Below are 24,724 nucleotides of genomic sequence, written 5' to 3'. Positions count from 1 at the left end.
TTATTCGCGATATTCGCAATATTCAGGATTATTGGCGATATTCGCAATATTCAGGAATTATTCGCGATATTCGCAATATTCTGGAATATTTGCGATATTCGCAATATTCAGGATTTATTCGAAGTATTCAGGAATTATTCGCGATATTTGCAATATTCACGAATATTCGCAATATTAAGGAATTATTCGCGATAATGGCAATATTCAGGAATATTCGCGATATTCGCAATATTCGCGATATTCGCAATATTCAGGGATATTCGCAATATTCAAAAGTATTCGCGATAATCTCAATATTCAGGAATATTCGCGATATTCGCAATATTAAAGAATATTCGTGATATTCACGAAAAAATGCCAAGATTCGCGATATTAACATTGGTTGATGTTCTATAGTCACGAGTTGTTTCCTCCTTGGGAAAGTTTTTTAACCTCCTTAAAGACTGCAAAGGACCTCTAATCGATGATCGTAAGTCTTCAGTGTATGACAGTTTGTGATAAATCTTTAGTACCAAATTTTACTCTAAATATTCTCGAGAATCAAACTGAGTCTATTTGGGCTTCTACAGACAAGACAGAACGGCATCCAAGCTAAATGGATAGGCTAGATCCAGGTGTCGAAATGGATGAAACTGGCTCGATGTGATTCTTTACCCCAAATTTCAACTCATTACCGAATTTATACAGATTCTGACGTTGCCTGTAAGGAATAATCTCAGCTACCATAAGCTTATCTGGGCTTATTTTTACATCTTTTACAGAACGCTTGAAAATAAATAAATACACAGAGCTCTTTGATATTCAGGTGACAGCTGTCAAATCTGTCAAATAAACCGTAAAGTCAAGAAATCTTTAGAACTCCGAAGAACATTTTCCAATTAATGTTTAATTAAATTCTGGGTATTTTTTAATTTTTTAAAAGTCTTGCTGTTCTTTTGAGAGCTTTAAGCTTACAAAATTCAACTGGTCTGGCCAGGTTGATCATGATTTCCTCTCCAAAAAAAAAATCTATTTGGAAATGTTTAACGCAATGTTCTCGTTTTTGCAAGTAATTTGAGATCATAAAACTGATGCAGAAAACATTTTATGAAATTGGAAGGGGAACTGAAATTGAAATTACCGGCGACTCGAAAAACATCAAATTATCAAAATTGGGTAAAAAAAATGTCTGTATTTATGAAATGGTCAGGACATTTATTTATGCGATATTCTCGCAGGGTTAAATATAATTTTGGTCTGTAGTCTAAATCGGTTAAAATCATCAAAATCGGTTCAGAAATAGATCAAATAACAAATTTTAAGTGGATTTTTCCTAAGTAGAGGATTTTATGTATCTTTTTGTGATTTTTGTTACAAAAAACACTTGTTGTTCATCTCTGAATCTGCTCTGCCAGCACCTATTGACATAATCAAATATTTAATCTCACAATATATATGTAAAATATTTTCTAAAATTAATTAGTTTAATTACAAGGCATTTAAAATTATAAATTTAATTTATTGTCAGATTTAAATAAGCTCAAATAAATTTATTTTTTATTAATTGTTATTAAGTGATTTATTGAGTACTTTTTCCTCATTTCTGGCATTTTATTTGAATGGTTCAAATGCCAAAAGCTCACGGAAGCACGGCAGCCTTTCTGATTGATTAATTGAGATATCGAGAGTCATATCGATTGACTTATGTCCTTATAATGGTAAAACAATAATGAATGTTTCAGTGTTTGTCTTTGGCTTTCTCTTTGAAACACACCAACCCCTTCCACCATTGATTTTTCACTACTTTTCTTCCATTTTCCGCCCACACAAACTTGGTAATTGAAATCACACCAAGATAGCTTCTGGATAAATGCAGAAAGTCCTCCCGTGGCCAGAAGTAGAGCAATTTTCTGGAGCATTGCGCGTGAAAATTTTCTCCAAGAGATTGTGCAACTTCCCAAGAGGATGGGACTTGATTGAAAGCAAATGGTGTTCATTTCAGAAAGTCATCAACTTGAGAATTGTTATCTCTTGAGATTCTTTATAGGATCTCGCACAAGAAATCACACCTCCATAGACTTTGACACTTTTATTATTGATTCTGATAGTTTTCTATTAGTAAATTTCTTTAGAAACTTTAGCAAAGTAAGACATATTTTATTAAATTTTATCAGAATGGAACAAAAAATTATTAATATGAATTCGACAAGTTTATTATTACCATGTTTTAAAAGAAATTCCTAAATGAGAAAAATTGCAAATTTCCATGAAAATGCTAAAATGTTTCCCGGTAAGTTTAATTAATTAATTTTTATTTATTTATTTATTATTCATCGTCATATATACCCGTCAAATCATTATTCTACCTGCCGATTTTACTCTGAGGTTTTTTGAATTTTAACGGTATATTCCAGTGTATTCAGAGAAAATCTGTAGATTTTCTGCTGAATTTCTGCTAGAAAATCTGTAGATTTTCGGCAGAATTTCTGCAGAAAATCTACAGATTTTCGGTAGAATTTCTGCCGAGAAAATCGGCATAGTGTCCATTACTTCACAAAAATATTGTTGATTTATAGAAACTGTAGGAGTTATAAAGAAAATGGTATGCTCTGCTTAACAAGCATTACCGATTAAACATTTTAAATAAGTAAAAAGATGCGAGCAAAAATACTAATTTTTTAAAAATCGCCCATGGAATGATACAAAAACACGAAATTTAGGTCGTTACTCTGCTTAAAGTTTTCACTTCACTTTTCTCTACTTGTAACACGGCGTCGCAGAATTCTTTATTTTATATAAACACCGTGATATCACAAAAAATAACTCTATTGAATTTTGCAAACTTCAGTGAAAAATTTTTCCATCTCTTCTGACACATCTTGTCTGGAAAGTCTGGAATGTAGAAAAAATCTACAGAAAATCGGCAGAATATCTACAGAAATTCGTCAGAGATTCGTCAGAAAATCTGCCGAAATATTCTGACGAATTTTGTCCCAAGCCCAAATAAAATTCGTAAGAATATCTACAAAATTATCTGCAGATATTCTGTAGAGGTGTAGATTTTCTCTACAGAAATCTTAAAGATATCTGCAGATATTATTTGACGGGTAGGAACATATAGATAGTTGTGGATAAATGACTATTCGCCGCGTAGATAAGCAAATTCCATAACCTATTCGTCACCTAAGTTAGTAACTCTTCAGGAATTATTCGCGATAATCGCAAAATTCAGGAATATTCGTGATATTCGCAATATTCAGGTTCAGGAATTATTCGCAATATTCAGGAATTATTCGCAATATTCAAGAATCATTTGCAATATTCGCGATATTCGCAATATTCAGGATTTTTCCATGAAAATGCTAAAATGTTTTCCGGAAAGTTTAATTAATTAATTTTTATTTATTTATTTATTATTCATCGTCATATATAGGAACATATAGATAGTTGTGGATGAATGACTATTCGCCGCGTAGATAAGCAAATGCCGTAACTTATTCGTCACCTAAGTTAGTAACTCTTGTACAGTTTGAGCGGATATTAAGTAAGTCTTTATGAAGTTTGATGAGGAAGTTACGACGAAAACATATTGATATATTGATATTGCGAGTGCACCTAATTTGAAATTGAAAATGTGGAATAAAATGCTCCGTTTGAGGTAATGAGGGCGCTGAAGGCAGAGAGGAGAACGAAGGCAACAGCATGTAATAAAGAAAGAAGCGCCACTGTTAGAGCCTTGACAGACCTGAGGATTAGCCGAGACACGGCTTAGCGTAATTACATTAGAAATAATGGTCAAACTACATTTCCATCACTTTTCCACTAAGTCTTTTCTCGGCTTAGGTCGTAAGTGTGTCTAGGGCATTAGTCCCTTCTATCACCGTCTCCTCTAGAGACAATAACATCTCGCACTGTAACTTATAATTTACTGTCATTTACTGTAAACAGTTTATAAGAATTACTTTCTGGTGTTATAAGATGTGTGAAGAAGTCATCGCTGGGACCTGTGTAACTTCATCACTTACAGGGGGGCGTGGTCTATTTTTGCACTAGCGGACCGATGAGGGTCTATAAAAGATTATATGAGTTTTAGTGGTTTTTCAGAAGATGTTATTTAGGTTTTTATTATAAAATATTAATGCGATTAAATATTATTCTCGAGAGAAAGCGGTTTTCATCTTAAGCATATAATTCATGTGAGCAACAGATACGCAAAGCAATTAATAACGAGTTGAGTGATTTCATTGGAAAAGAGGAAACAGCACTTGAGTTAATTAATTCGGCTTGTTCTTTTGGTGAATCTCCATAACTCCTGCCCCGTTCCTGAAGAAATCCATGTGGAGCTTGCAAAGGGCAAGAGTAGTAACGTAACCAAATAGATAAAACGCTGTGCCTTACCATGTAGGTGAATGAATTTTAAAAATTCCTTGAAAACACAGTTAAAAGATTTTCTTTTTGTATAATAAATGGCAATTTATTTGTTAATCATATTCGTAGAATTAATTAATTTGTATTTCATATTTTTTTTACTCTAAAATTTTTATCTTGTTGTTTACCATTCGGTGCCTAAGTAATTTTTTTTATAAAGTTTAGTAGAAATTTTTCTCACATTTTTTTATACTCCCAAAAGATGTTAAAATTTATTTGTATCATCCTAGGAAAAAAAAAGTTTATCTGATTTTTTTCTTTTGTAATGTTTTACATTGCTAAGTAAATTATGCGTTCAGACATGTATTTTGTTCCACAGACATGATTTTCTAGTTCCACATGTCCGTCAGTTTTGTTTTTTCTTTCTTTTTTGGTACTTCCTCTCAAAATAATTTCACTGAAATTCTTGATTATATCCATCTGATATTTTCTGTATTTTACTATATTTCTTGTCTTACTACTGTACTTCACATTATTCTTTGTTTCTTTTCTTAGAAAATTAATGAGACGGTATATTGAGAATTTATTCTGCATTGATTTTTCTTGTTTAACTATTATTTTCTTTCCTGTTTCGCTGAAACTTATTGTGGGGTGATAGTTTATACTGTTTGGTACTGATTTCAATGATTTTATTTTTAATGGCTATTTTTATACACACTTTAGATTAGTTTTATTATTTTTTTTTGCGACAAGGTGGGATTAATTTTTACTCTGTGATGATTTTTATTTCTTCAAACGAAAAAAGGATATTTTTGGGTGTTTGTTTTGGTGCTCAAAACTTCAACTAGTTTGCTAGAATGTTGAACTTTCTTAATTGTTGTTCTTTGGGGTGTTCGAAGCGAGGAGATTTTTATGTCTCTAAACGTGATGCTCAAAGAAAGATCGATAGGAAGTGTTTTTAAACCGAAAAGTTTATATCTTTAATCCGAATTTGTTTTTTTTTCATCTTTAATTATTTTACACATTTTAATTATATATTCACACGTCACATTTAATTATACAACGGTTTTTTACCTTTATTTCTTTTCATTATTTCATGTTTTTTTTTCTTCATTTTAATCCTTATTTCCTAAAGTGTTCTATTTTTCTGATTCTTTTTAGGTGAGATGATTTTTTTTAAGTTTTTAACTTTTCGAATGTCTCTTAACAATTCTCTACGAATTGAATTGTTGATCGACACCGTGACATCTCGTCTTATCTTTTGGTTAATTCGTAAACAACACAATGCTTTTCGATTACTTCTTTCTTTGCCTTTTCTTGAAAATATGTATTCAGTGGGATAGTTTCCTAAAGTCGAATTCGTTAATGTTTTTTTCTGTCAAAGTTACGGATTTTTATGTCAAACTTAACCTTAAATTCTGACCGTCTAAAACTTTTGATATCTTCGCCTTTGTATCAGGAATTGTCCTAAATGCATTTCGGAGTATTGTTCTTCTATTATTATTTCAATATATTCCTTTCTAGAACGGGATCAAAAAGAGTAAGTTCATAGACAAGGGGTCAGTCTTCGTATGATCGAGAAGACAGGATCCGGACGAACAGGAGGTCCGTCTACTGGACCCAGATGAGTGGATAATTGGTTATCCCAGGATTCAGAGCTATTTCCTCGTGAACGTTCATGTATTGAACAAAGCTTGACCAAGAAATCTATGATACTGACTCAAACGATCAATACCCGAGTAAGAATTATACGGGCTTCAGACCTAAGGGTTAGCCATATGGCTTAACTTCTCCAATATCTTATCAGTCAAGATTTTTTGGATAATTTTGACTTAGGATTGGATTATTAAGGGCAAATTACCTTTTACACTTTGAAAAATCAATAAAATCGAATGCTGTTTAAGGTTTTGAGACCCGCGTGAACTGGGCTGAAACTCTAGTCTGAAGACAGTCTTAGGGTAAAAGTCTAAGCGTTGTTGCAAATGTTCTGTATCGAGAACAGATAAAAACAGCATTCTACAGAGGATAAATTTAGTTGACAACAATAGGGAATCTTGAAGAACCCTTCTTTGACTGATGCGGATCTACTTTAACATTTGGTTTGCAACAGAGAATTTTGTAGGATTCTTGATTCACTGATCCTAAACTGTGTTAACTTCTAATTGTTCAAAGCTGAAAAACTTGAAGAATCCTTTCTTGATTGATGTTGACGGTAACGGTGCTGTAACGACCGGTTGACAAAAATAGAGAATCAAGAAGCCTATAGAAGACGCAACAGGAAATCTTAAACTATCCTTGCTTAGCTGAAGCAGAATTACGTGAAGGTGTGGTTGACCACAACAAAGAATCTTAAAGGATCCGTTAATGTAGTCCAGTATCAGTCAGTTTCTTTTAAATTGCATTTAATTGAATTCTTGGTTGACAGATGCTAAACTTCTTTAGCGTCTGCTTGATCACAACAGGGAATCCCGAACTACCTTTGCTTGAGGGATCCAAAACTAAGTTATCGTCTGGTTGAAAACAAAGGAGAATCATGAAGAATTCATGCTTGATTGATCTTAGCTACGTTCACGTCTGGTTGATCGCAACGGAGAATCTTGAAGAACCCTTATTTGACTAATACTGGACTACGTTAACGTTTGGCCTTACCCCAAGAGTAAAACTTGAAATATCATTTTTTGATTGATGTTGGACTAAGGTAACGATTGATTGACAACAAGAGAGTAGGATTATGAAGAATCCTTGCTTGATTAATCTTAACAATTTTAGTATCTACTTCAGAAGTGTGCAAGAACCGTTTGAAACCGAACAAATGTCAAATGAAACTTGTACGTCAGTGGTCAAAACGCTAACTGAACAAATTTATTTTGACGTTTATTCGGTTTCAAACGGTTCTTGCACACCCCTGATCTAGTTGATCGCAACGGAGAATCTTGAAGGGTTCTTGCTTGACTGATGCTGTCACTAGATGTTACAAAAACAAACAAATTTTGACAGATCAACAAATTAAAAAGAACTGTGCGCTGCCCATAAGAACAAATCCCATTGAATACCTATTTTGGTTTAGTGTATTGTTTCTTTAGTGCGTATTTTAAATTATTTTATTTGTTTACTATGTCATTATTTAAAAATTGTGTTTTTTCACCCACCCCAATTTTCCATCATTCCTTAAGAGTTTTACAATAAGTTTAAATTTAATTTTTGGTGCATTTTCATCATTTTATATTTTTATCATTATTATATTACGTTTTTTTTAATTTATTTTTTTCTCTCTTCTAATGGTTTTCTTTCTTTGATCCATATGTCAGGGAAAAAAGGAATTTGTCTAATTTTTTTTAAATCTATTTTCCATCATTTTTTTCTTACTATTCTTTCTTTTTTTTTAGATAAAACTCTATCTTTGGGATGATTTTTTGGTATGCTGTAGATTTTCTTTCTTTTTTTTTTAAGTATTATTACCTAGTTTAATATGAGTGATGATTTAAATAAAATAAAATAAAACAAAATAACAAAGTATTTGTTTTTAAGAAACAATATTGCCCTAAAAAGAGATTTGTAAATAAATGCATAATTTTCTCTCATGCTTTTATTTTCTCAATTTTATTGAGAAAGAATTTTCAATATTAGCATAAGGGAAATAATGAAGAAAACTTTGGAAATTTCAACTATTTAATGGAATTTCATTTTTTTTTGGTGTTTTCTTTATGAAGACTATCAATTGCCTTCTCGCTTCCAAAATCTACGTTTTTTTTCCACAAATCTAATAATACAATTACACTGGTCACTGACTAAATCCTTTTACAAGGTTGTCCCATGATAATTTCTAATATATTTTTTTTTTCTTTTTAAATATAACAATGTGAAGAAAAATAAATGGAACAGAAGGAAGATTTATCATAAAAAACTCTTTAAAAAATGTCAAAAATTCAGAGAACTCGATTGCCTTTCATCAATAAATATTTATTTAAATATAGACCCAATTGTTATTATCATTTTTATTCGATTTTTTTTCTTTAAAGTTTGTTGAATTTATAGGCCCTTTTTTAAAAATATTTCTTTCATTTTTTTGTTTTAAATAACGTTGCATTTTTTCCTTATTTAACTCGAGTACGTTGTATTTTTTACCATCATTAATCTTTCAATAAAATTCATTTTGACTATTGTTTTAATCATATTTCTCTTACCGTCGTTATTTTATCATCATCTTTAAAACAAAGCTTAACAGTTTAAAATGTTTTAACTCTTCCATCTTTCTCTTCCACTCGTCTATAATATTTTTTACCACATGATTTTTTTCAGTATAAAAATTATTTAATTTATTATATATTGAACTTAGTGTATGGTAGTTTTTTAAACTTTAAAGAGTCATAAGCTTTATAAAAACTTCGGTTGACTAACTAAAATATTAAATAGTTTTTCCTTCTCTTGTTTTATCTCTTTTTTTTTCTTTTATTTAAGGACTAATGTTCACTATTAACAAGTATAATATTTTGTGCATTTCTTTCTTGTTCTTTTTTATTTATTTAAATTTAAAATATAACGTTTCAGTGTATTTTTGGGGTTCGTTCTCAACAAGAGAATCGTTTTTTTAAAGAGTTATTTGCGTACTTTTTGGATTGATAGACTTTGGTTATGAGATTTACTCTCCATTTTAAGGTTAGGTTTAGATTTTTTGAAGTTAGGATGAAATTCTTAACTATTTTGAGGTTATAACTCATGATTTTGCGAATGGAACTAAAACTAATTTAGCATAGGATCCAATTTTAGGGAGTTGGGATTCAGTTTTAATACCAAAATTTATTTTATGGAGGTTAAGACTGCTTTGGGTACTCATTGAGTCAAGTGGTAGAGCACTCGCTGTATGATGCAAGTGTCCCGGGTTCGAATCCCTTTTATGTCACCAGAAATTTTTTTGGAATTAAATACGAACTTGATTTTCTAGGTTACAATCCGGTATTTTGTGACTTAAATCCAATTGATTAAGTTTAGGACAAAATTTGGAATGCTCAAATTCTAGGAGAGCACAGTACATTTGAGTTACTACTCGAAATATTGAAATTTATTTTTAATTTTGAGGTTAGAAACATTTTTGGGAATAAAATTAAGTTTTATGCGGTCGAAACACGATATTTAGGTTGATTTTTGACTAAGATAAAACTGATTGCCGTGCTTCTCAAATTTTAAGAATATTTTTTTAGATATTTTGGACCCGGATTTCGTTTTTATATGTTAGGACTGCGTGCTTTATATTTAAATTATTGTAGTTTTGTTGTTAGAATTGGGTTTTTGTGGTTTGTACACAATTGATTCTCTTTCTGAAATCTAGAAATAGTATTTGGAGGTTAGGTCTGGTTTTTCGTAGTTAAGATTAATTTGAGGTTATATTTAGATTTTAGAAGAAAAGATCGCATTGTGTATCTGATAGGACAAATGTTAAAGGTTACAAGTGATTTTTTTTTGTAGTTTAGCCTCAATTTTTAGGTTAAAACTATAACTTTTGGAATTTAAATTATAATTCTTTTTAGATTAGATTCACTTTTTAGGTTAAAACTCTAAAGGAAAACAAACTCTGTTTGAGAACTCACCCCATATGCGGTGTAGACTTTGTTAGAACGATGTTTCCTGTTTTTGTCTGTTGACCTCTTCAGTGTTCCTTTCCGTGTTGTATTTTTATGTCTGTCCTATTAATTACTTTTATTGCTCTTATCTATTTTAAATGTAACGAGATTGAAATTGATGGGAATCCTCACTATCTTTCATGCTTTTTTATTCAAGAGATTCCATATTTTCACCAATTTCTTTTTTTTATCCGACTCTATTCCGAATATCTATCCTGTTGCATTCTTCCCTTCGTCCACTCCGCACTTTCCTATATATATATTTTTTTTTCACTGACTTTCCCTACCTCAACAACATTATCACTAAAAATAATGATTTATACACATGTGTAATCGTTAAAATACTAATTATAAAAAGTCATTGTTTCATTATTTGCTTTTAAATTTTACTCGATAAAATTGTGTAAATGCATTTTAGTGTTTTTTTTTTGAGGTTAGAATTGATCATCTCCGTGAAATACTCAATTCTACCCAATATTTTCTTTGCAAATTTCTGTATAAATGAAACAGTTGATGGTCACAATGAAACTCTAGCTCCAAGTTCATCAGAAAATAAAATCAAAAAAATAATCGAAGAATCAGGAAGAAAAGTAAAAACATAACCTCAAATAAATTCCGCGAAAAAATATGTCACTATGATGTTTCATCCACGTCTTTGCAATTTTATGTATCTTTTTTTAATTTTAATTTTTGCTATTATCTCTAGTTAATTTATTTACTCCCACTACCTCATTAGATCTTACTTGATTCCTTCAGGAACTTAAGTGGGACTCTCGGTCTGTGATCCTGACGCAGAAACACCTTCGGGAAGTTGCGCTAATGTTTTGAACAGAGGTGAATTTATAAATCTGCGATACAAAAAAAAACGTTAATATGAGGTTATCTATTGGGGACTTTCGGTAAATTCACCTGGGATACGAATCTCGGTGCATTAAAGTGTAAATTTGTAGTTGAGCTTCATCGAAAGTGTGAGGCGTGGGTTCCACCATATTTCTATTAACTATTTCACGTACTCGAGAATCTAAAGACACCTGAAAGTACGTAACAAAAAAACGGTTTCACTTTATTTTCTTTTGGAGAAGTGACGGAAGTTTCTGCACAGAAAGTACAAGTATCAAAATGTACATTGTTCAGTAAGCTGAGAAAAAATACAAAGCTCCTTAAAGAATTTTAGCAGGGGAGGATGGGGAAGTTTCACATATATATTACTTACTAAAATAAACTATACCGAGGTATCAATTATTTGCATATACTTCATATTCGTTTTGAAAATGAGTGTTGATAAAAGTTTAACTGAGTGAAACTGCCCCATCTCCCCTACATGTAGGAATTTGGTGCAATATTTCTCAGTGAATTGGTATCTTAATTAAATTTAAGACGTGAAACGCGTGTTTATGGCATAGAAGTCGCACTGTGTCTTGCAATGTGAGGTTATGTAGAACATAACCTCAAAACCTTAAATATTTCATAATCTTCAAATTCGAAATCCTTTCAGAATCAAATTGATCATTTTTCTAAAGACGTTTCTAACTGAAGTTTAAAGTTGTCTGACCTATTGATTAAATTCTAACCTAAAAAACGTAAACGATGCAATTTCCATATTTAATTGAAGCATTTTTCTATCGTATTATTTTTTTTTGTTGTTCTTTATAGACCACCTTGGAAAAAATTGTTCTGCGGGCTCCCCTAAAAAAAGTATGGGTTCCATAAAAAATGTGTGAGTTCTTTGGGTACCCTGCGAGTTCCCTAAAAATGTATAGGTTCCCAGAGTTTTCCAAAAAAAAAATTAAGGGTACCTTAAAAAATGTATAAGTTCCCGGAGTTTGCTAAAAAAAATGTACGCCTTCCCTAGTTTCCCTGTAAAAGTTATACGTTTTTCGGATTCCCAAAAAAGGGTTCCCCGGTTCTCCAAAATAGGTTTCTCATGGCTTCCCTGAAAAAGAGTTCCCTGAAAAAATATGGTTTCCCTGGGTTTCTTGAAAAAGACGTGGGTTCTTCTAAGTTCCTTCAAAAAGAAGGGTCTCTGGGTTCTCTAAAAAATGTATGGGATCCTCGGGTTCCCTGTAGGTACCCCGTGAATTCCCAGAAATGTCTGGGTGCCCCGAGTTCTCTGAAGAAATATATTGGTTTCTCGGATTCCCTCGAAAAGTTACGGGTTCTTCAGATTCCCTACAAAAGATAGGGTCCTTCTAATTCCTTCAAAGAGAGAGTTCTCCGGTTTCGCTAAAAAAGAGATATGGGTTCCTTGGGTTCCCTGTGGGTAAATGTATGTCCCCGAGTTCCCTAAAATAAATATATTGGTTCCTCGGGTTCCCTAAAAAAGGGTTTTTCGGAATCTCTAAAAATAGGCTATCTGGTTTCCTTAAAAAATGTATAGGCCCCTCAGTGCCTCATACGTCTCCCGTGAGCCCCATGAGAAAATGTGCAGATCCCTCGGATTCCCTAAAGAAATCTTTAAATGGGTTCCCATATTTCCCCAACGGTTTACTGGATCCCTGACTAGATTAGCTGAAGTTCCCTGAAATGAGAGACCCTTACCCAGGTTACCCCTTGTTTAATTCTAACCTAAAGCATATTTAAGGTTTTCTTTGACATTTAAAACTCTGGAGCTAGCTGTTTTCAGCAATTACATAAATTGGCAATTAAAAACACCTTTGAAAATTAAAAATTTCTTGGAAAACTGAAGATAGAGCTTATGTTGTTCATGATAGAACTTTTATGCAGATCAAAAACAGATTAAATATTTGTAAAATTACTAGGTAAAACACATTTTAATCACCTAGTTCTCGTTATAATTGGTTATCTTGTTTTTACCTGCTAGAATGCGCAATAAATTATTTTAGGTTAAGCTGAACATAACCTAACTATTTTGAAATAACGGCTAATGAGATAGAGGTCCTTATAACTTAAAATTTTCAATTTAGAGACTTCTATTGTGCCAAGAAAATTAAATTAAAGTGCAAACTGTGAGCAAAAAGTGAAAATATCCATAACAAATTGTTTCGTGTAATAATCATGCAACTTAATAACCTTTTTATGAGCCTGTGATTAAATCGTTATGAATAGAATTATCTTGATGAGAAAATAGCTCCACGTGAGGAAATTTCTGACATGAAATACGATGTAAAGTGCTTTCATTTTTGAGTAACAATAGAAGCTAAAAATCATTGGGTTAGCACTAGAGCTTTTTTACCTATATTGAGCGCATATATAATTGTGCTTTTCTTGTTCTCAATGGCTTAATAATTCAAGTGGAGAAAGTTTGTAATTAACCAAAATAGAAAAACGATTTCTCACCTCTTTTGGAGACAAAATTGAAATATAGTCTTCATATATGAATCTAGCCTTTTCTTCGATGGCTTCTGGATTAGTTTCCTTCTTCAACTCTTCGCATGCGAGCCAGAAAAGGATATTTTCTTCGCTATATTCACATCGGAGAAAATCACGAAACACTTTTCGCCCACCTGAAATTCATCATCAAAACAATTTACATGGAGTTTTATTGAGCTTTGACTGAAAGAAAAACTTAAGGGCAAGTGCGTAAAGAAAAGGAAATCAATGATTTTTTTGGAAAAAAAAGAATTCATCAAGTGGGAATTATTTTAGAAATTATCTCCGTTAATAGAAATTTCTTAGAAATCCAAAAAATTATAAAAAAATCTTCTGGGAATTTTTTTTCAGCGAAAAAAAAAAAGAAAATTGTGGAAATTGTGTGAAAATTGAATTAAAATTCTGGGCTGTTTTTTATGTAAATGGATTTTCTTTAAAAAACAATGTCACCTCGTAACAGAAAATATTAATTGATAGAGGCTCAGAATGTGGTGAAAAAAGACTTTTCCTAGGCCATGAGGGGATTTCAACTTTTGCCATTCGAACGATTATTGAGCGACTGTGGGTGTTTGTTATTAAAAATGCATGACAATAGCTAGAAATGATAAAATCCTCCCTCCGCATCATTTTCTACACTTACCGGGACTCCTCATTAATTTATCAAAGCTTTTACCCCAACTTCTTATTTCCTCGAGGGTTGGCCTACAACACAAAAAAGAAGAGTCTCCGTGAGAATTGTGCTTCAGGCTTTTTGCATTCAATATTTTTATTGTTCTTTAAAAGTTTTTATTATTTTATTATTTTATTATTTTATTATTCTTTTAAAGTTCGATTTATTAATGAAGGTAGTAACTTACTGTTCACCATCACATAGTAGATCTGAACCGGCTGGATCTTTCTTCGTAGGTCCATTGTCTTCAGCATTTTTAATTGCCAAACTGGGGAAAGAAAGACAGAAGGAGAAAATGCACGTAAATTCGATATGTTTTAGCACTAATCATTGATACGCTATCAGAGTTGAAGAGCATCTTCCTGGAGAGCTTTTTCTAGATTTCAGCTGGAAGTCATTTGTACGGCAATTTTCAATTTAAATGAATTCACATTCTCTTTATTATTATTTTTCTTTTAAGGACAACGAATTATTGTCAGAAATTAATATATTTACAGATAACTAAAACGGATAATAAAACCATAAAAAATTCTAGACGAATTTCTCATTACTTGGTCCTATTGCGTTATATTGTGTTTTATATTTTTTGTATTGATTCATTTGAACAAATTCAATGCTAAAAACTAAGATTGAGCTACTAAAATACCTTTAAATATTTTTAAACATCAAAAAATAATTTTCCAATAATTTAAAAATTATAAAAATTTATCGAAGAGTGGCCTCAATTCTGGGACCAAAATCAAGATCAAAATTTCAAGCTGTCAAATATTTCCAAAATCAAGATTTCGTATTCTGACGCGAAGTATTTATGGAACTTTAAATGTCTTAGCTAAGAACCAAGATTTCAAGATTTTCCACACTTAACAAAACGTCACTCCTGACAAATATATTCATTTCTCTGTTGAATTTGTTGAAATTTCGTCATATAAATTAAGAAAAGTAATTATAGGACGTATTAAAGACTTAATAAGAGGCCATAAACGGAAGTATAGGAAGTGTAAACCACACTTGTGACCTGTGATAAACCAAGACATGCTTATGCAAGATGTGATTATTTTTTAGGTATCCTCAGGGTGGTGCACATCGATATGTACATCTAGAAATACGTACCATTTCGATTAAATTACAAGATCAAATACAGTATTTTTCAAAGTAATACTCTTTTTGTACCATCTCTTATAGAAATATTCATCATCAATAGTCATTTCCATATGAAACTCTACAAATTGTTACTATCTTGAAAATTCCAAACACCTCCGAGAGGATCTTGGAATTATTTCAAGAAAACAAGAAATTTGACGTTTTGAAATCTTGAAATATTGGTTCCAGAATTGCAAATCTTGATATCCACACCGTTTGTGTCTTGGATTTCAAGATTCCAAGAAATTTGACAGATTTTACATCTTGATCTTGATTTTTTGATTTCAGAATACCAAAATCTTGAAATTTTCTTGATCTTGATCTTGATCTTGGTCTCAGAAATGAGGCCAGTATTTCATTAAATTGTTCATAAATTTTAATTTTCTTGCAATTAATCTGGCAATATTTTTTGAACAAATAAAATTATTATTTATTGTTTTAGAATAGAATTAATTATAAGATAAGATAAGATTTATTTCCCATAGGGGAGACTGGGGTACTTTTAGCCAGCAAATGAAGCTTTTTTCGCGCATGATTTGTAAAAAAAATGAAAAGGTTAGTCTAATTTTTTAAGGTCTTTAAGTAGCATAATGCTCTGGACACACTTACGACTAAAGTCCAGAGACGACTAAGCTAGTTCATAGCTAAGTCAGTTCCTGACACACTACAAATGAGGCTTAGCACCACAAAACATAACTTTCGTGGGTTTTTATGTAGATATTTTTACTGAAATGCAGTAATACTCCTCTGAAAATGAAACTATTTGTAATATCATGTCTCAGTACACGTCCAATAATTATTGTTAATTACAATTATTTGTGAGGTGGAAGCTAACTCGCGACTTAAGCCAATTTTAGCTATTCTAGTGAATAATTCTTGTTGTTATATGTTAATTGTGAAGTAAATCTAAAAGTAGTTTCATTTTCAAAGGATTACTAGTGCATTTCAGTAGAAATATCTGCATAAAAACCCACGAAAGTTATGTTTTGTGAGTGCCAGAAAATGTTAAGCCTCGTTTGTAGTGTGTCAAGAACTGACTTGGCTATGAACGAGCTTAGTCGTCTCTGGACTTTAGTCGTAAGTGTGTCCAGGACATTAGGATATTGGCTGTATGAAACAGTGTAGTTCAAAGCTCTAAAATCTTTGACTTTTTCTAAAGAGGATAATGAAACAAGTATGACACATTGGTTACAAGTACCCCGGCCTGGGTAGATATAGCCACTTTTGGGGTACTAATTGCCACCAGTTTTCCAGACGAAATTTTAAACTGGAGATACCAAATATTGTTTCGCTTGATACACTGAAGCCCACTGATGCTAAATAAACTTATTTTGACGTTTATTCGGTTGAAACCAAGGTTTAGTGTTATGTTAGTGGCTTATCGATGATAACGCACCCTTGCAGTGACACAGTGAAACACAAAATCAGGCATTTTAGAGATGAAAAGAGAATTATACGAGTATTCAGATAGTGTTTTAGGATGTTTGGAATCAAAAACTGAGATAACAAAAACCACAAAATTAAATTTCTCCACCATACTCGAGAGAGAAATAATTTTGTACATAAACGTTTTGAACGTACTTTGTTTATATTTTCGGTAAATGCCATTTGACAGCCCGCCAGATTCGAATGTTGTCAGAATCTAAGCACTAAGTCTCAATTTAGGTTTAAAAAGGTTTCTGGCTCATCTTCAGTCACCAACAAAGCCATCTTACTGAGGAACTGGCATTAGTCTCAGGTCTGAAACCGGCCTAACAGACCTTAGATCGCTATTCATTCTCGCACTGTAAATCTGTCTACTGTAAAGTTAGTTGAATAGGTCAATTGGCAATTTAAAAACAAATTTCGAACAAGAGTTTTTCATCTTCTTACTATAACCATCCGTAATTGAACTTTTTTCAACAAACTTTTGAAAACTTCTCCGAATTTTTGTTAATAGAATATATAAATTTATGAAAGCTTTGCCAACTCCTATGCCAATCGGATTTTGTGGACAAAAAATTGACGATTTTTGTTTTAAATGTGGTAAGAATTGTATCAGACAAATTTTACTTACAAACTTCTGAAAAAGGTTTTGTTAAGCGGACAAATGGATTTTGTTAAAATTTTGTTTAAAGGAAGTTGATTATCAATTTGACAAAACTTTTTTTTTACATTTTATGCAGGGAAATATCCTTTTGACAAACTGTCCTTGTTAATTTGACAAAACTTTTTTTTTCTCAGAGTAAACATATAGGGTAAGTGTGCCAAATTTCGGCATAGTTGCATGCAAGCGTCAAAGTCTCAAGTTTGAAATGTAATATTTTAAATTCAAATTGATTTTTTTTATTCTTTCTTCTTAAAGAGTGTTGCTTGGAACCTTGTAAAGAGTTTATCGTCTTTATTTACTCTAAAATCGTTCTTAATACATTTTAAAATGAATTAAAATATAGACATAGCTTTGGTGCCCTCTTTCGGCCAGCTTCATTCTCATAGTTCCTTGCCCTTCGGGAATTCTTCCAATATCTTTTTCACATCATCTCGTTTGTCGAAGCTACATTTTTTGTTAGTCTTTTGCATTGTACAATCACTAGAGTGCGTAAAATCTAAAAACTCATGGAAATTCGAGGAACAAAAAAAGTGGTCGAAATTGCAAGCTGGCCGGAATTTGGCACACTTACCCTATTTTCCCTATCTTTCAGAATTCTTGTGAATGTCTTTAAAAATAAAAGAATGTGAGTGATAGCACGAGTTTGAAGATTTCTCTGAAATATCCATGATCCATCTAATATCTTCATTCTAGAATAATTTTCAACTCTGATTGGGCACTATATGAAAAATTAACTGAGTCGTCTGTTGACGTTGTGTGCCTTGGAAAGTGAGGAGGATGGTTTTGTGGGAAGTGGATAAAAGCTTGAGGAGCTTTCCGGGAGAATGGGGTGAGCTTGGAGAATTGAATTTCTTGTGTTTTATTTCCCACCCATTGGGCTTTTCTTACCCTAGTCGCAGCTTTGCCACGACACTCCTCCATCTCTCTGCCATCTCCTTGTGGCTTCAATTGACGATGGCCAGGGCACTATTTGTTCATCCATACCTTCCCATTCGGCCACAGCCACAGCTCTTCCAAATGATTGGATTACAAGCTACACATAGGATAGTTTTTCGTGAGAAAAGTATAGGAAAAATAAAACACCGTGAAAAGCCCTCCGTCTCTGCCCACCGTTGTTTTATTTTATATTTTTTTTTTCAACCGGCCTCGCACTTCTTTCGTGCCACTTAACACTGTTGATCGATATTTTCCAGATAAAAACTGCGCGCCTTCTGACGTCAAGGCAAAAACTATATAACGCTTTTTAGTTATGGATAAAAAAAAAAATTTACAGAAGGGGGCTTCTGGATTGAGTTGGAGAGACAATAGAAAGAGGGCCTAGAGTTGCGATGATCGCATTTTATTGCTGATCACTGTTACGGCCAACATTCATCTAAAATCAACTCAAATATAAACACTTGGCCCACTCTCGCGCCAAATTCACAGATAATCAATAATCTCCAGCTTGATCCACATGAGTCACTTAAAGGAATTTTCAATCAATGATCTCACGATGATTTTTCTTTATATTATCTCACCTAAAAACCGACTAAATTTGATCGAACGATCTCTAAGCTAGAGTCAGATACTACCGAAGGGATCTCTAAAAGGAAACTTTCTTCCAGAAAAAAGGAAAAAAAGACGCGTAAACTGGAAGCTTAAGGCACTTCCATCCGTGATTCGCGGATATTTGTACGAGAGTGGCGGAAAAGACCAAGCTTTGAGAAGGTTGTGAAAAACAGTGCGGGAAAAGTTCGGCGCCTCACGCGGCGGCCGGAACGGGCCGAAATGTGCGATTTTGTTTACATGGGGCCAACTCTATGTGCCCCACAATTCAATGAATACTCTCCCTACGTTTTCTCTTTCTCTCTGAGAATTTTCCCAACTCTCACAGTGGAAAATCAGAGATTTTCACGGAAAAAAAAGCGTTACGCATGCGACTTGAGAAAATCTCTTCTTGTTTTCGCCAATTCGCCAGAGAGAGCTCCCCGTGTGCGCCAAAGTGAAGAAATGAATGGACTTGTCATGTTTCCTCTTTTTTTTCCATCCTACCCCCGTCATCCCTTGGCCGATGGTTGGAGGAATGTGGTGACAAAGTTGCTCAGCTTTCCACTTTTCTCAGTGTCTCACAATTTTCCACCTTACTGTTTTTTTTTCGCCAATTTGTGGCTTGGTTTTTGCATAGCTCACACGCATTTTTTTTTACAAGGCGGGGGAGGTTGGTACAAGGAAAGGCGAATGAGGGCAAAACCATAAGGAACATTTATGGATAGCACGCAAAGGTGTGATTAGGAAAAGAAAGAATACAAATGAGAACAGAGTTTGACAGAGTCAGAAGAGCATTTATGCAAAAAATTCATTGAAAATCTAACAAATTGTTGGGGAAAATAAAAAAAAATGTGTTTTGTTGTTGGCTGTTGATCGTTAGGTAGTTTGAATTTAAAATAGTAATGACGTATGATGGATATCTACGAAAGTTCACGAAGTAAACCGAAATGGGAAAACGTTTGAACTTCACTGAGACGCTTTGCCACCCGTTTGGATGCATAATGCCATTTCGCATAATCTTTTCGGCCCCGAAAATATTTATAATCCCGGGCTCCTGTGTAATTTATAAAATCTATTTTAAAATGCCCCTAAATCTATGCAAATATTCTTACACGGTTAATGTTAAATGTATTTATTTATAATCCGTTCGCGCTGAAAATAGTGCGAAAACCGAAAACGATTTGCATACATCACGGCGTTTCTGTAACTTATACCAAAAATATCTGGTTTGAGGAAACTTCGTATTTTACATTTCGTATTTTACATTTTCGTATTGCACATTTTGTATTGCGGAAACTTCGTATTCTAGTACATTTCGTATTTTACCATTTCGTATTTTACATTTTCGTATTTCACATTTCGTCTTTCATACATTTTGTTCAAAAGTGAACATTCATCTATCATACATTTTACACAAGCATAGGGGGAAGTGGGGCACATTTGAAAGTGGGGTACCTTTGAAATTGAGATTTTTCACCTAATTTTAAAATAAAATTGAGCCTTATCGTGATATAATTTAGCTTCTCAATATGTTTGTGCAGTCAAATTACAGTGCTGTCTCGCTATATGCACAGTTTGGGTACTTTTTTTGACAGTTCTCTCTCTGAATATGCACAACTTTTTTTGAAATTCCCAACGGTTTTTTTCTTTCTTTTAATAAATTATTATAGTTTTTATTGTTCTAGAATTTCCCGTGTTATTTTAACTATAATATGAGACAGAAAATATAAAATTAAGATAATTAAAAACGAGAAAAATTAGTTACCAAGAAAATAATTTTCTTTATTACTTTGTCAAAGTGTAAACAAATTGATTTTGAATGCAACCGACACAAAAGCTGTGCATATAGAGAGTGTGCATATAGAGAGACAGCACTGTATATCGCGATATGGCACAATTATATTTAAAAATAGGTAAAAATCCCAATTTCAAAGGTGCCCCACTTTGAAAGGTGCCCCACTTTGAAAGGTGCCCCACTTCCCCCTATCAACCAATAAAATAATAGAATTGCAGTTTTATGGGGTTAAGGGCGCTATGCGCCTCAGGTCTGAGTTTAAAGTCGAAATCCGAGCTCTAATTATCAGTATAGCCTGTATGGGGCAAAGGGAAATTTTCTGTGCATTTTGAAGTTATCTGCATCGCCTGTTGAGGCATAGGGAAATTTTCTATGCTTTGGGAATTTATCTGTAACGATTGTTGAGGCATAGGGAAATTTTCTATGCTTTGGGAATTTATCTGTAACGATTGTTGAGGCATAGGGAAATTTTCTATGCTTTGGGAATTTATCTGTAACGATTGTTGAGACAAAGGGAAATTTTCTGTGCTTTGGGAATTTTTATGTAACGATTGTTGAGGCAAAGGGAAATTTTCTATGCTTTGGGAATTTATCTTTAACGATTGTTGAGGCAAAGGGAAATTTTCTATGCTTTGGGAATTTATCTTTAACGATTGTTGAGGCAAAGGGAAATTTTCTATGCTTTGGGAATTTATCTGTAACGATTGTTGAGGCATAGGGAAATTTTCTATGCTTTGGGAATTTATCTGTAACGATTGTTGAGACAAAGGGAAATTTTCTGTGCTTTGGGAATTTTTATGTAACGATTGTTGAGGCAAAGGGAAATTTTCTATGCTTTGGGAATTTTTCTGTAACGATTGTTGAGGCAAAGGGAAATTTTCTATGCTTTGGGAATTTATCTTTAACGATTGTTGAGGCAAAGGGAAATTTTCTGTGCTTTCGGAATTTTTCTGTAACGATTGTTGAGGCAAAGGGAAATTTTCTATGCTTTGGGAATTTTTCTGTAACGATTGTTGAGGCAAAGGGAAATTTTCTGTGCTTTGGGAAGTTATCTGTAACGATTGTTGCGGCATAGGGAAATTTTCTGTGTTTTCGGAAGTAAGCAGTAGCGCCTGTTCAATTTTTGTACAAAATGTATGAAAGACGAAATGTGAAATACGAAATGGTTAAATACGAAATGTACTAGAATACGAAGTTTTCGCAATACGAAATGTGCAATACGAAGTTTCCATATCCCAGATATCTCCTGTTGGTATGCAATTTTTCTATGTTATAGGAGCGTGTGTGTATCGTGAGCGTTTCTTCGGTATCGAAAATTTCGTTCAAAGTGGAACTCCCTACATCCCCTGTATCTGAGTATTGTGACACATAAGATTTGTCATATGGGGTATCTGCCATTTATCTCCTGGGATCTGTTCTAATAAGTCGGCGGCAGACACATTTTGAGCACACTCTAAGTGAAATTGAATTCTAATTGCTAATAAAATTGTACTGAAATAAAATTCGTTGTTTAATAAAAATCCATTGCCAGTAAAAGGCATTAACAACAAATTCATTGGTATTAAAATTGATTATTGTGTCCTCATATTTTTTAATTCCCATTTGTTCATCCACATTTATTAATACCTTTTTTTGTGATAACCATTATGGACATTGAATGACAATAATCCACTTCATTGGAATGCCATTAAACAATTCCAATCATTTAAACGAAATAAATTGAATTTCTACTGAAAATTAAATGATTTCCAGTGAAAGCGTTCTCTCCGAAAAAAGCTCTGTTACATGACAAATAAAATTTTCTGCAAAGGGATTTTTGAGAAAAAGAAAAAATAAACTCACCACTTGGCCCTTGGATGTTTCAACATTGAAATGCCACAAATCCACGGGAAGTCACAAAGAATGGTGGAGGGTGGTGGGTGGTTGACAAAAGGGTTGATGGTCGGAGAATAGCCGTGCAGAGAAAGAGAGGCATTAATTGGGGGGCAAAACATGAGAATTCTTTCACACAAAGCCACTGGACATCGAAACATACGCTTGATTTGGCTCAACTTAATGAGCTCTAGGTAGTCACTCTAGGCAGGTGCTCTAGTCTAGAGTAATTTATTGATATTTTGTCAATTTTAATCCATTGAGAGGATAATATTAATTTTAAGCATATTGTGGGAAATTTGTTGGATTTTGCATGATTCGGGAAATCAGCTTTATCCGAAAAATTTTCATTAAGAGAATTATAATTGTCGAGTTGATGCTACTGATTAATTTGAATATCAGGAAATTGTGCGGTTATAATTTTAAAGGATTCACTGTAAAAGGTACAATAAACATTTGCTTTCATGTTAAATGTAAATTTACAGGGTTGGGATTTTTTAATTATGTGCATTTCCCTTTCCTCTCTATCTGTTTCATTTTGTAAATTAAATTTTAAAAGCAAAATGAGAGCTGATTATTATTTATTTTAAACTGATTCTGAGTGTGATTGATACCTTTTATCAAGCGTGTGTACTTCTTAAATCATTTGAGATATATGGGAAGACTTACCAGGAGCAGGAACAGCAGCAGCACCAGCAGAAACAGCACGGTTTCTGTGACGGTTGTCGCCGCAATGGACCCACATTTGGTGCCTCCTGGGGCCCACTCAGTGTGGAATTTAGTGGAGCTCCTCCTCCTTGTGTTGCTGCAGAGCCCATGCCACGGAGTCGACACCCCACTGGCAGCTCCGAAACGCTGCAGGACATGCTAAGGAAGCACAACAGTCACCCAATTTTTCCGCTAAGAAAAACTTCAAAGGAAACTTACAAAAGAAGTTGTACGTCGAGGTAGGAACTCCTTTTACAAATCCAGTCTTTTCACGATTGGCGTCTCTGTCGCCTTCCAGTGATGGACCTCAAACGCCATGCCCTCACTGTCTTTGCCTCCTCAGCCGCCCTGGAACACTCCACAATTCTCAAGATTCTCTGAAACAAGCGAAATTCATTCGTTTACTTAATTTGAAAAACGAAAAGTTCAACGGAAGCTTCATTTGAATTCAAAATTTGCAAGTTCCGGGTGAGATGCTAGAGGTTATGATAATTTGAGGTTATGTTATGAGGATTTGAGGTTACAATGTTGAGAGTCGACCGTTAGGATATGATCAGCAAACACCGAATGCTAACCGATTTCAATTCAGCTGAAAACGAATGTATTTGGTTAGCACCTTTCGTTCGAGGACCGCTGAACGGTCAGCACATTTTTGCTGATCGACTCAGCAACATTATGCTGCAAACGCTGCTTTTTTCAGCATACTTTGCTCGCTGTAATAAATCGAGGTTGGAAATTCGGTCTAAGACTTTCTTGCTCTTTATGTTTTTATTGGCCGACGACACGTTTCGATCCTTAGTTAGGACCTCTCAAGAAACAAAATAGCTACCTTATAGAACCAAGTATTAAACAAGTCTTTTAGTATACTTTTAAAAGACTTAAAGTGAGAATTTTCTGTTGAAATTCCTATAGAAGTTCTTAAGGTCCTTAAGAGTGCGCCACTTTAATAATAATAATAATAATAATGCTGGCACAACATTCCATGAAGGAACAAGGCCTTTCCGCAAGGGGATTTCTAGACATGCATTATCATTTTTTCTTGTACGGGATGAAGTTGTCAGTCTCATGCCCGTGTAATCAAGTGCAGTAAAGCTCACTGGATGCAATCTGAACACCTTTAACGCCAGAAAAAATCCTGGTGACCTAAAGGGATTCGAACCCGGGACACTTGCATCTTAGAGCGAGTGCTCTACCACTTGACCCATTGAGTGCCCAGTGCGCCATTTTACTTATAGTAATCTCAATGATGGAATCAAGAGCGATATAAGTAAATAAAAAGACTTTTGGTTCTATAGTTCCTTACTTAAGGAATTCTACAAGACTATTTTAAGTAAAAATTGCTTCTTGGGCTACTTCAGGGTTCACATACAATTTTTAAGTCATAAATTACATTTTGCAAAACCACTTGAAATAGATTTTTCTTCAACTCACATAAAAAAAAAAACGAGAGAACAATTGTACACATAAGTTTTTGCCACCTACAACTTTAATTGGGGTTATGTTAATTTAATTTGATTTGAGGTTATGTTCTGAGAAGTTTAAACCAAGTGCGGCGGTACTAATGATCTATTTTAGTCCTTCTACTTACGTGGTGTATGATTTTAGTCAATCGACAGGAGAGATAAAAG

General features: G+C 33.4%; 1 protein-coding gene across 1 annotated transcript in view; it reads right to left on the bottom strand.

Annotated features, from left to right (window-relative positions):
- Positions 1–4,416: 4,416 nt before the first annotated feature.
- LOC129800799 (regulator of G-protein signaling 17) overlaps positions 4,417–24,724 on the bottom strand; it is a 35,583-nt gene continuing 15,275 nt past the window's right edge. The window contains exons 2-9 of the mRNA XM_055845463.1: positions 23,316–23,473; positions 23,058–23,255; positions 22,359–22,367; positions 14,153–14,233; positions 13,936–13,997; positions 13,263–13,429; positions 10,875–10,996; positions 4,417–10,813 (exon numbers count right to left, since the gene is read on the bottom strand). Coding sequence (XP_055701438.1) covers positions 10,726–10,813; positions 10,875–10,996; positions 13,263–13,429; positions 13,936–13,997; positions 14,153–14,233; positions 22,359–22,367; positions 23,058–23,254 — 726 coding nt within the window. The 5' untranslated portion in view covers position 23,255; positions 23,316–23,473 and the 3' untranslated portion in view covers positions 4,417–10,725. The remainder of the gene's footprint in view (positions 10,814–10,874; positions 10,997–13,262; positions 13,430–13,935; positions 13,998–14,152; positions 14,234–22,358; positions 22,368–23,057; positions 23,256–23,315; positions 23,474–24,724) is intronic.

Source organism: Phlebotomus papatasi, chromosome 2 (genome assembly GCF_024763615.1).
Source record: "Phlebotomus papatasi isolate M1 chromosome 2, Ppap_2.1, whole genome shotgun sequence".
Classification (NCBI taxonomy): Eukaryota; Metazoa; Arthropoda; class Insecta; order Diptera; family Psychodidae; genus Phlebotomus; species Phlebotomus papatasi.
Note: the sequence above shows the minus strand (reverse complement) of the source record. Positions and strands in the feature narration are given on the sequence as shown.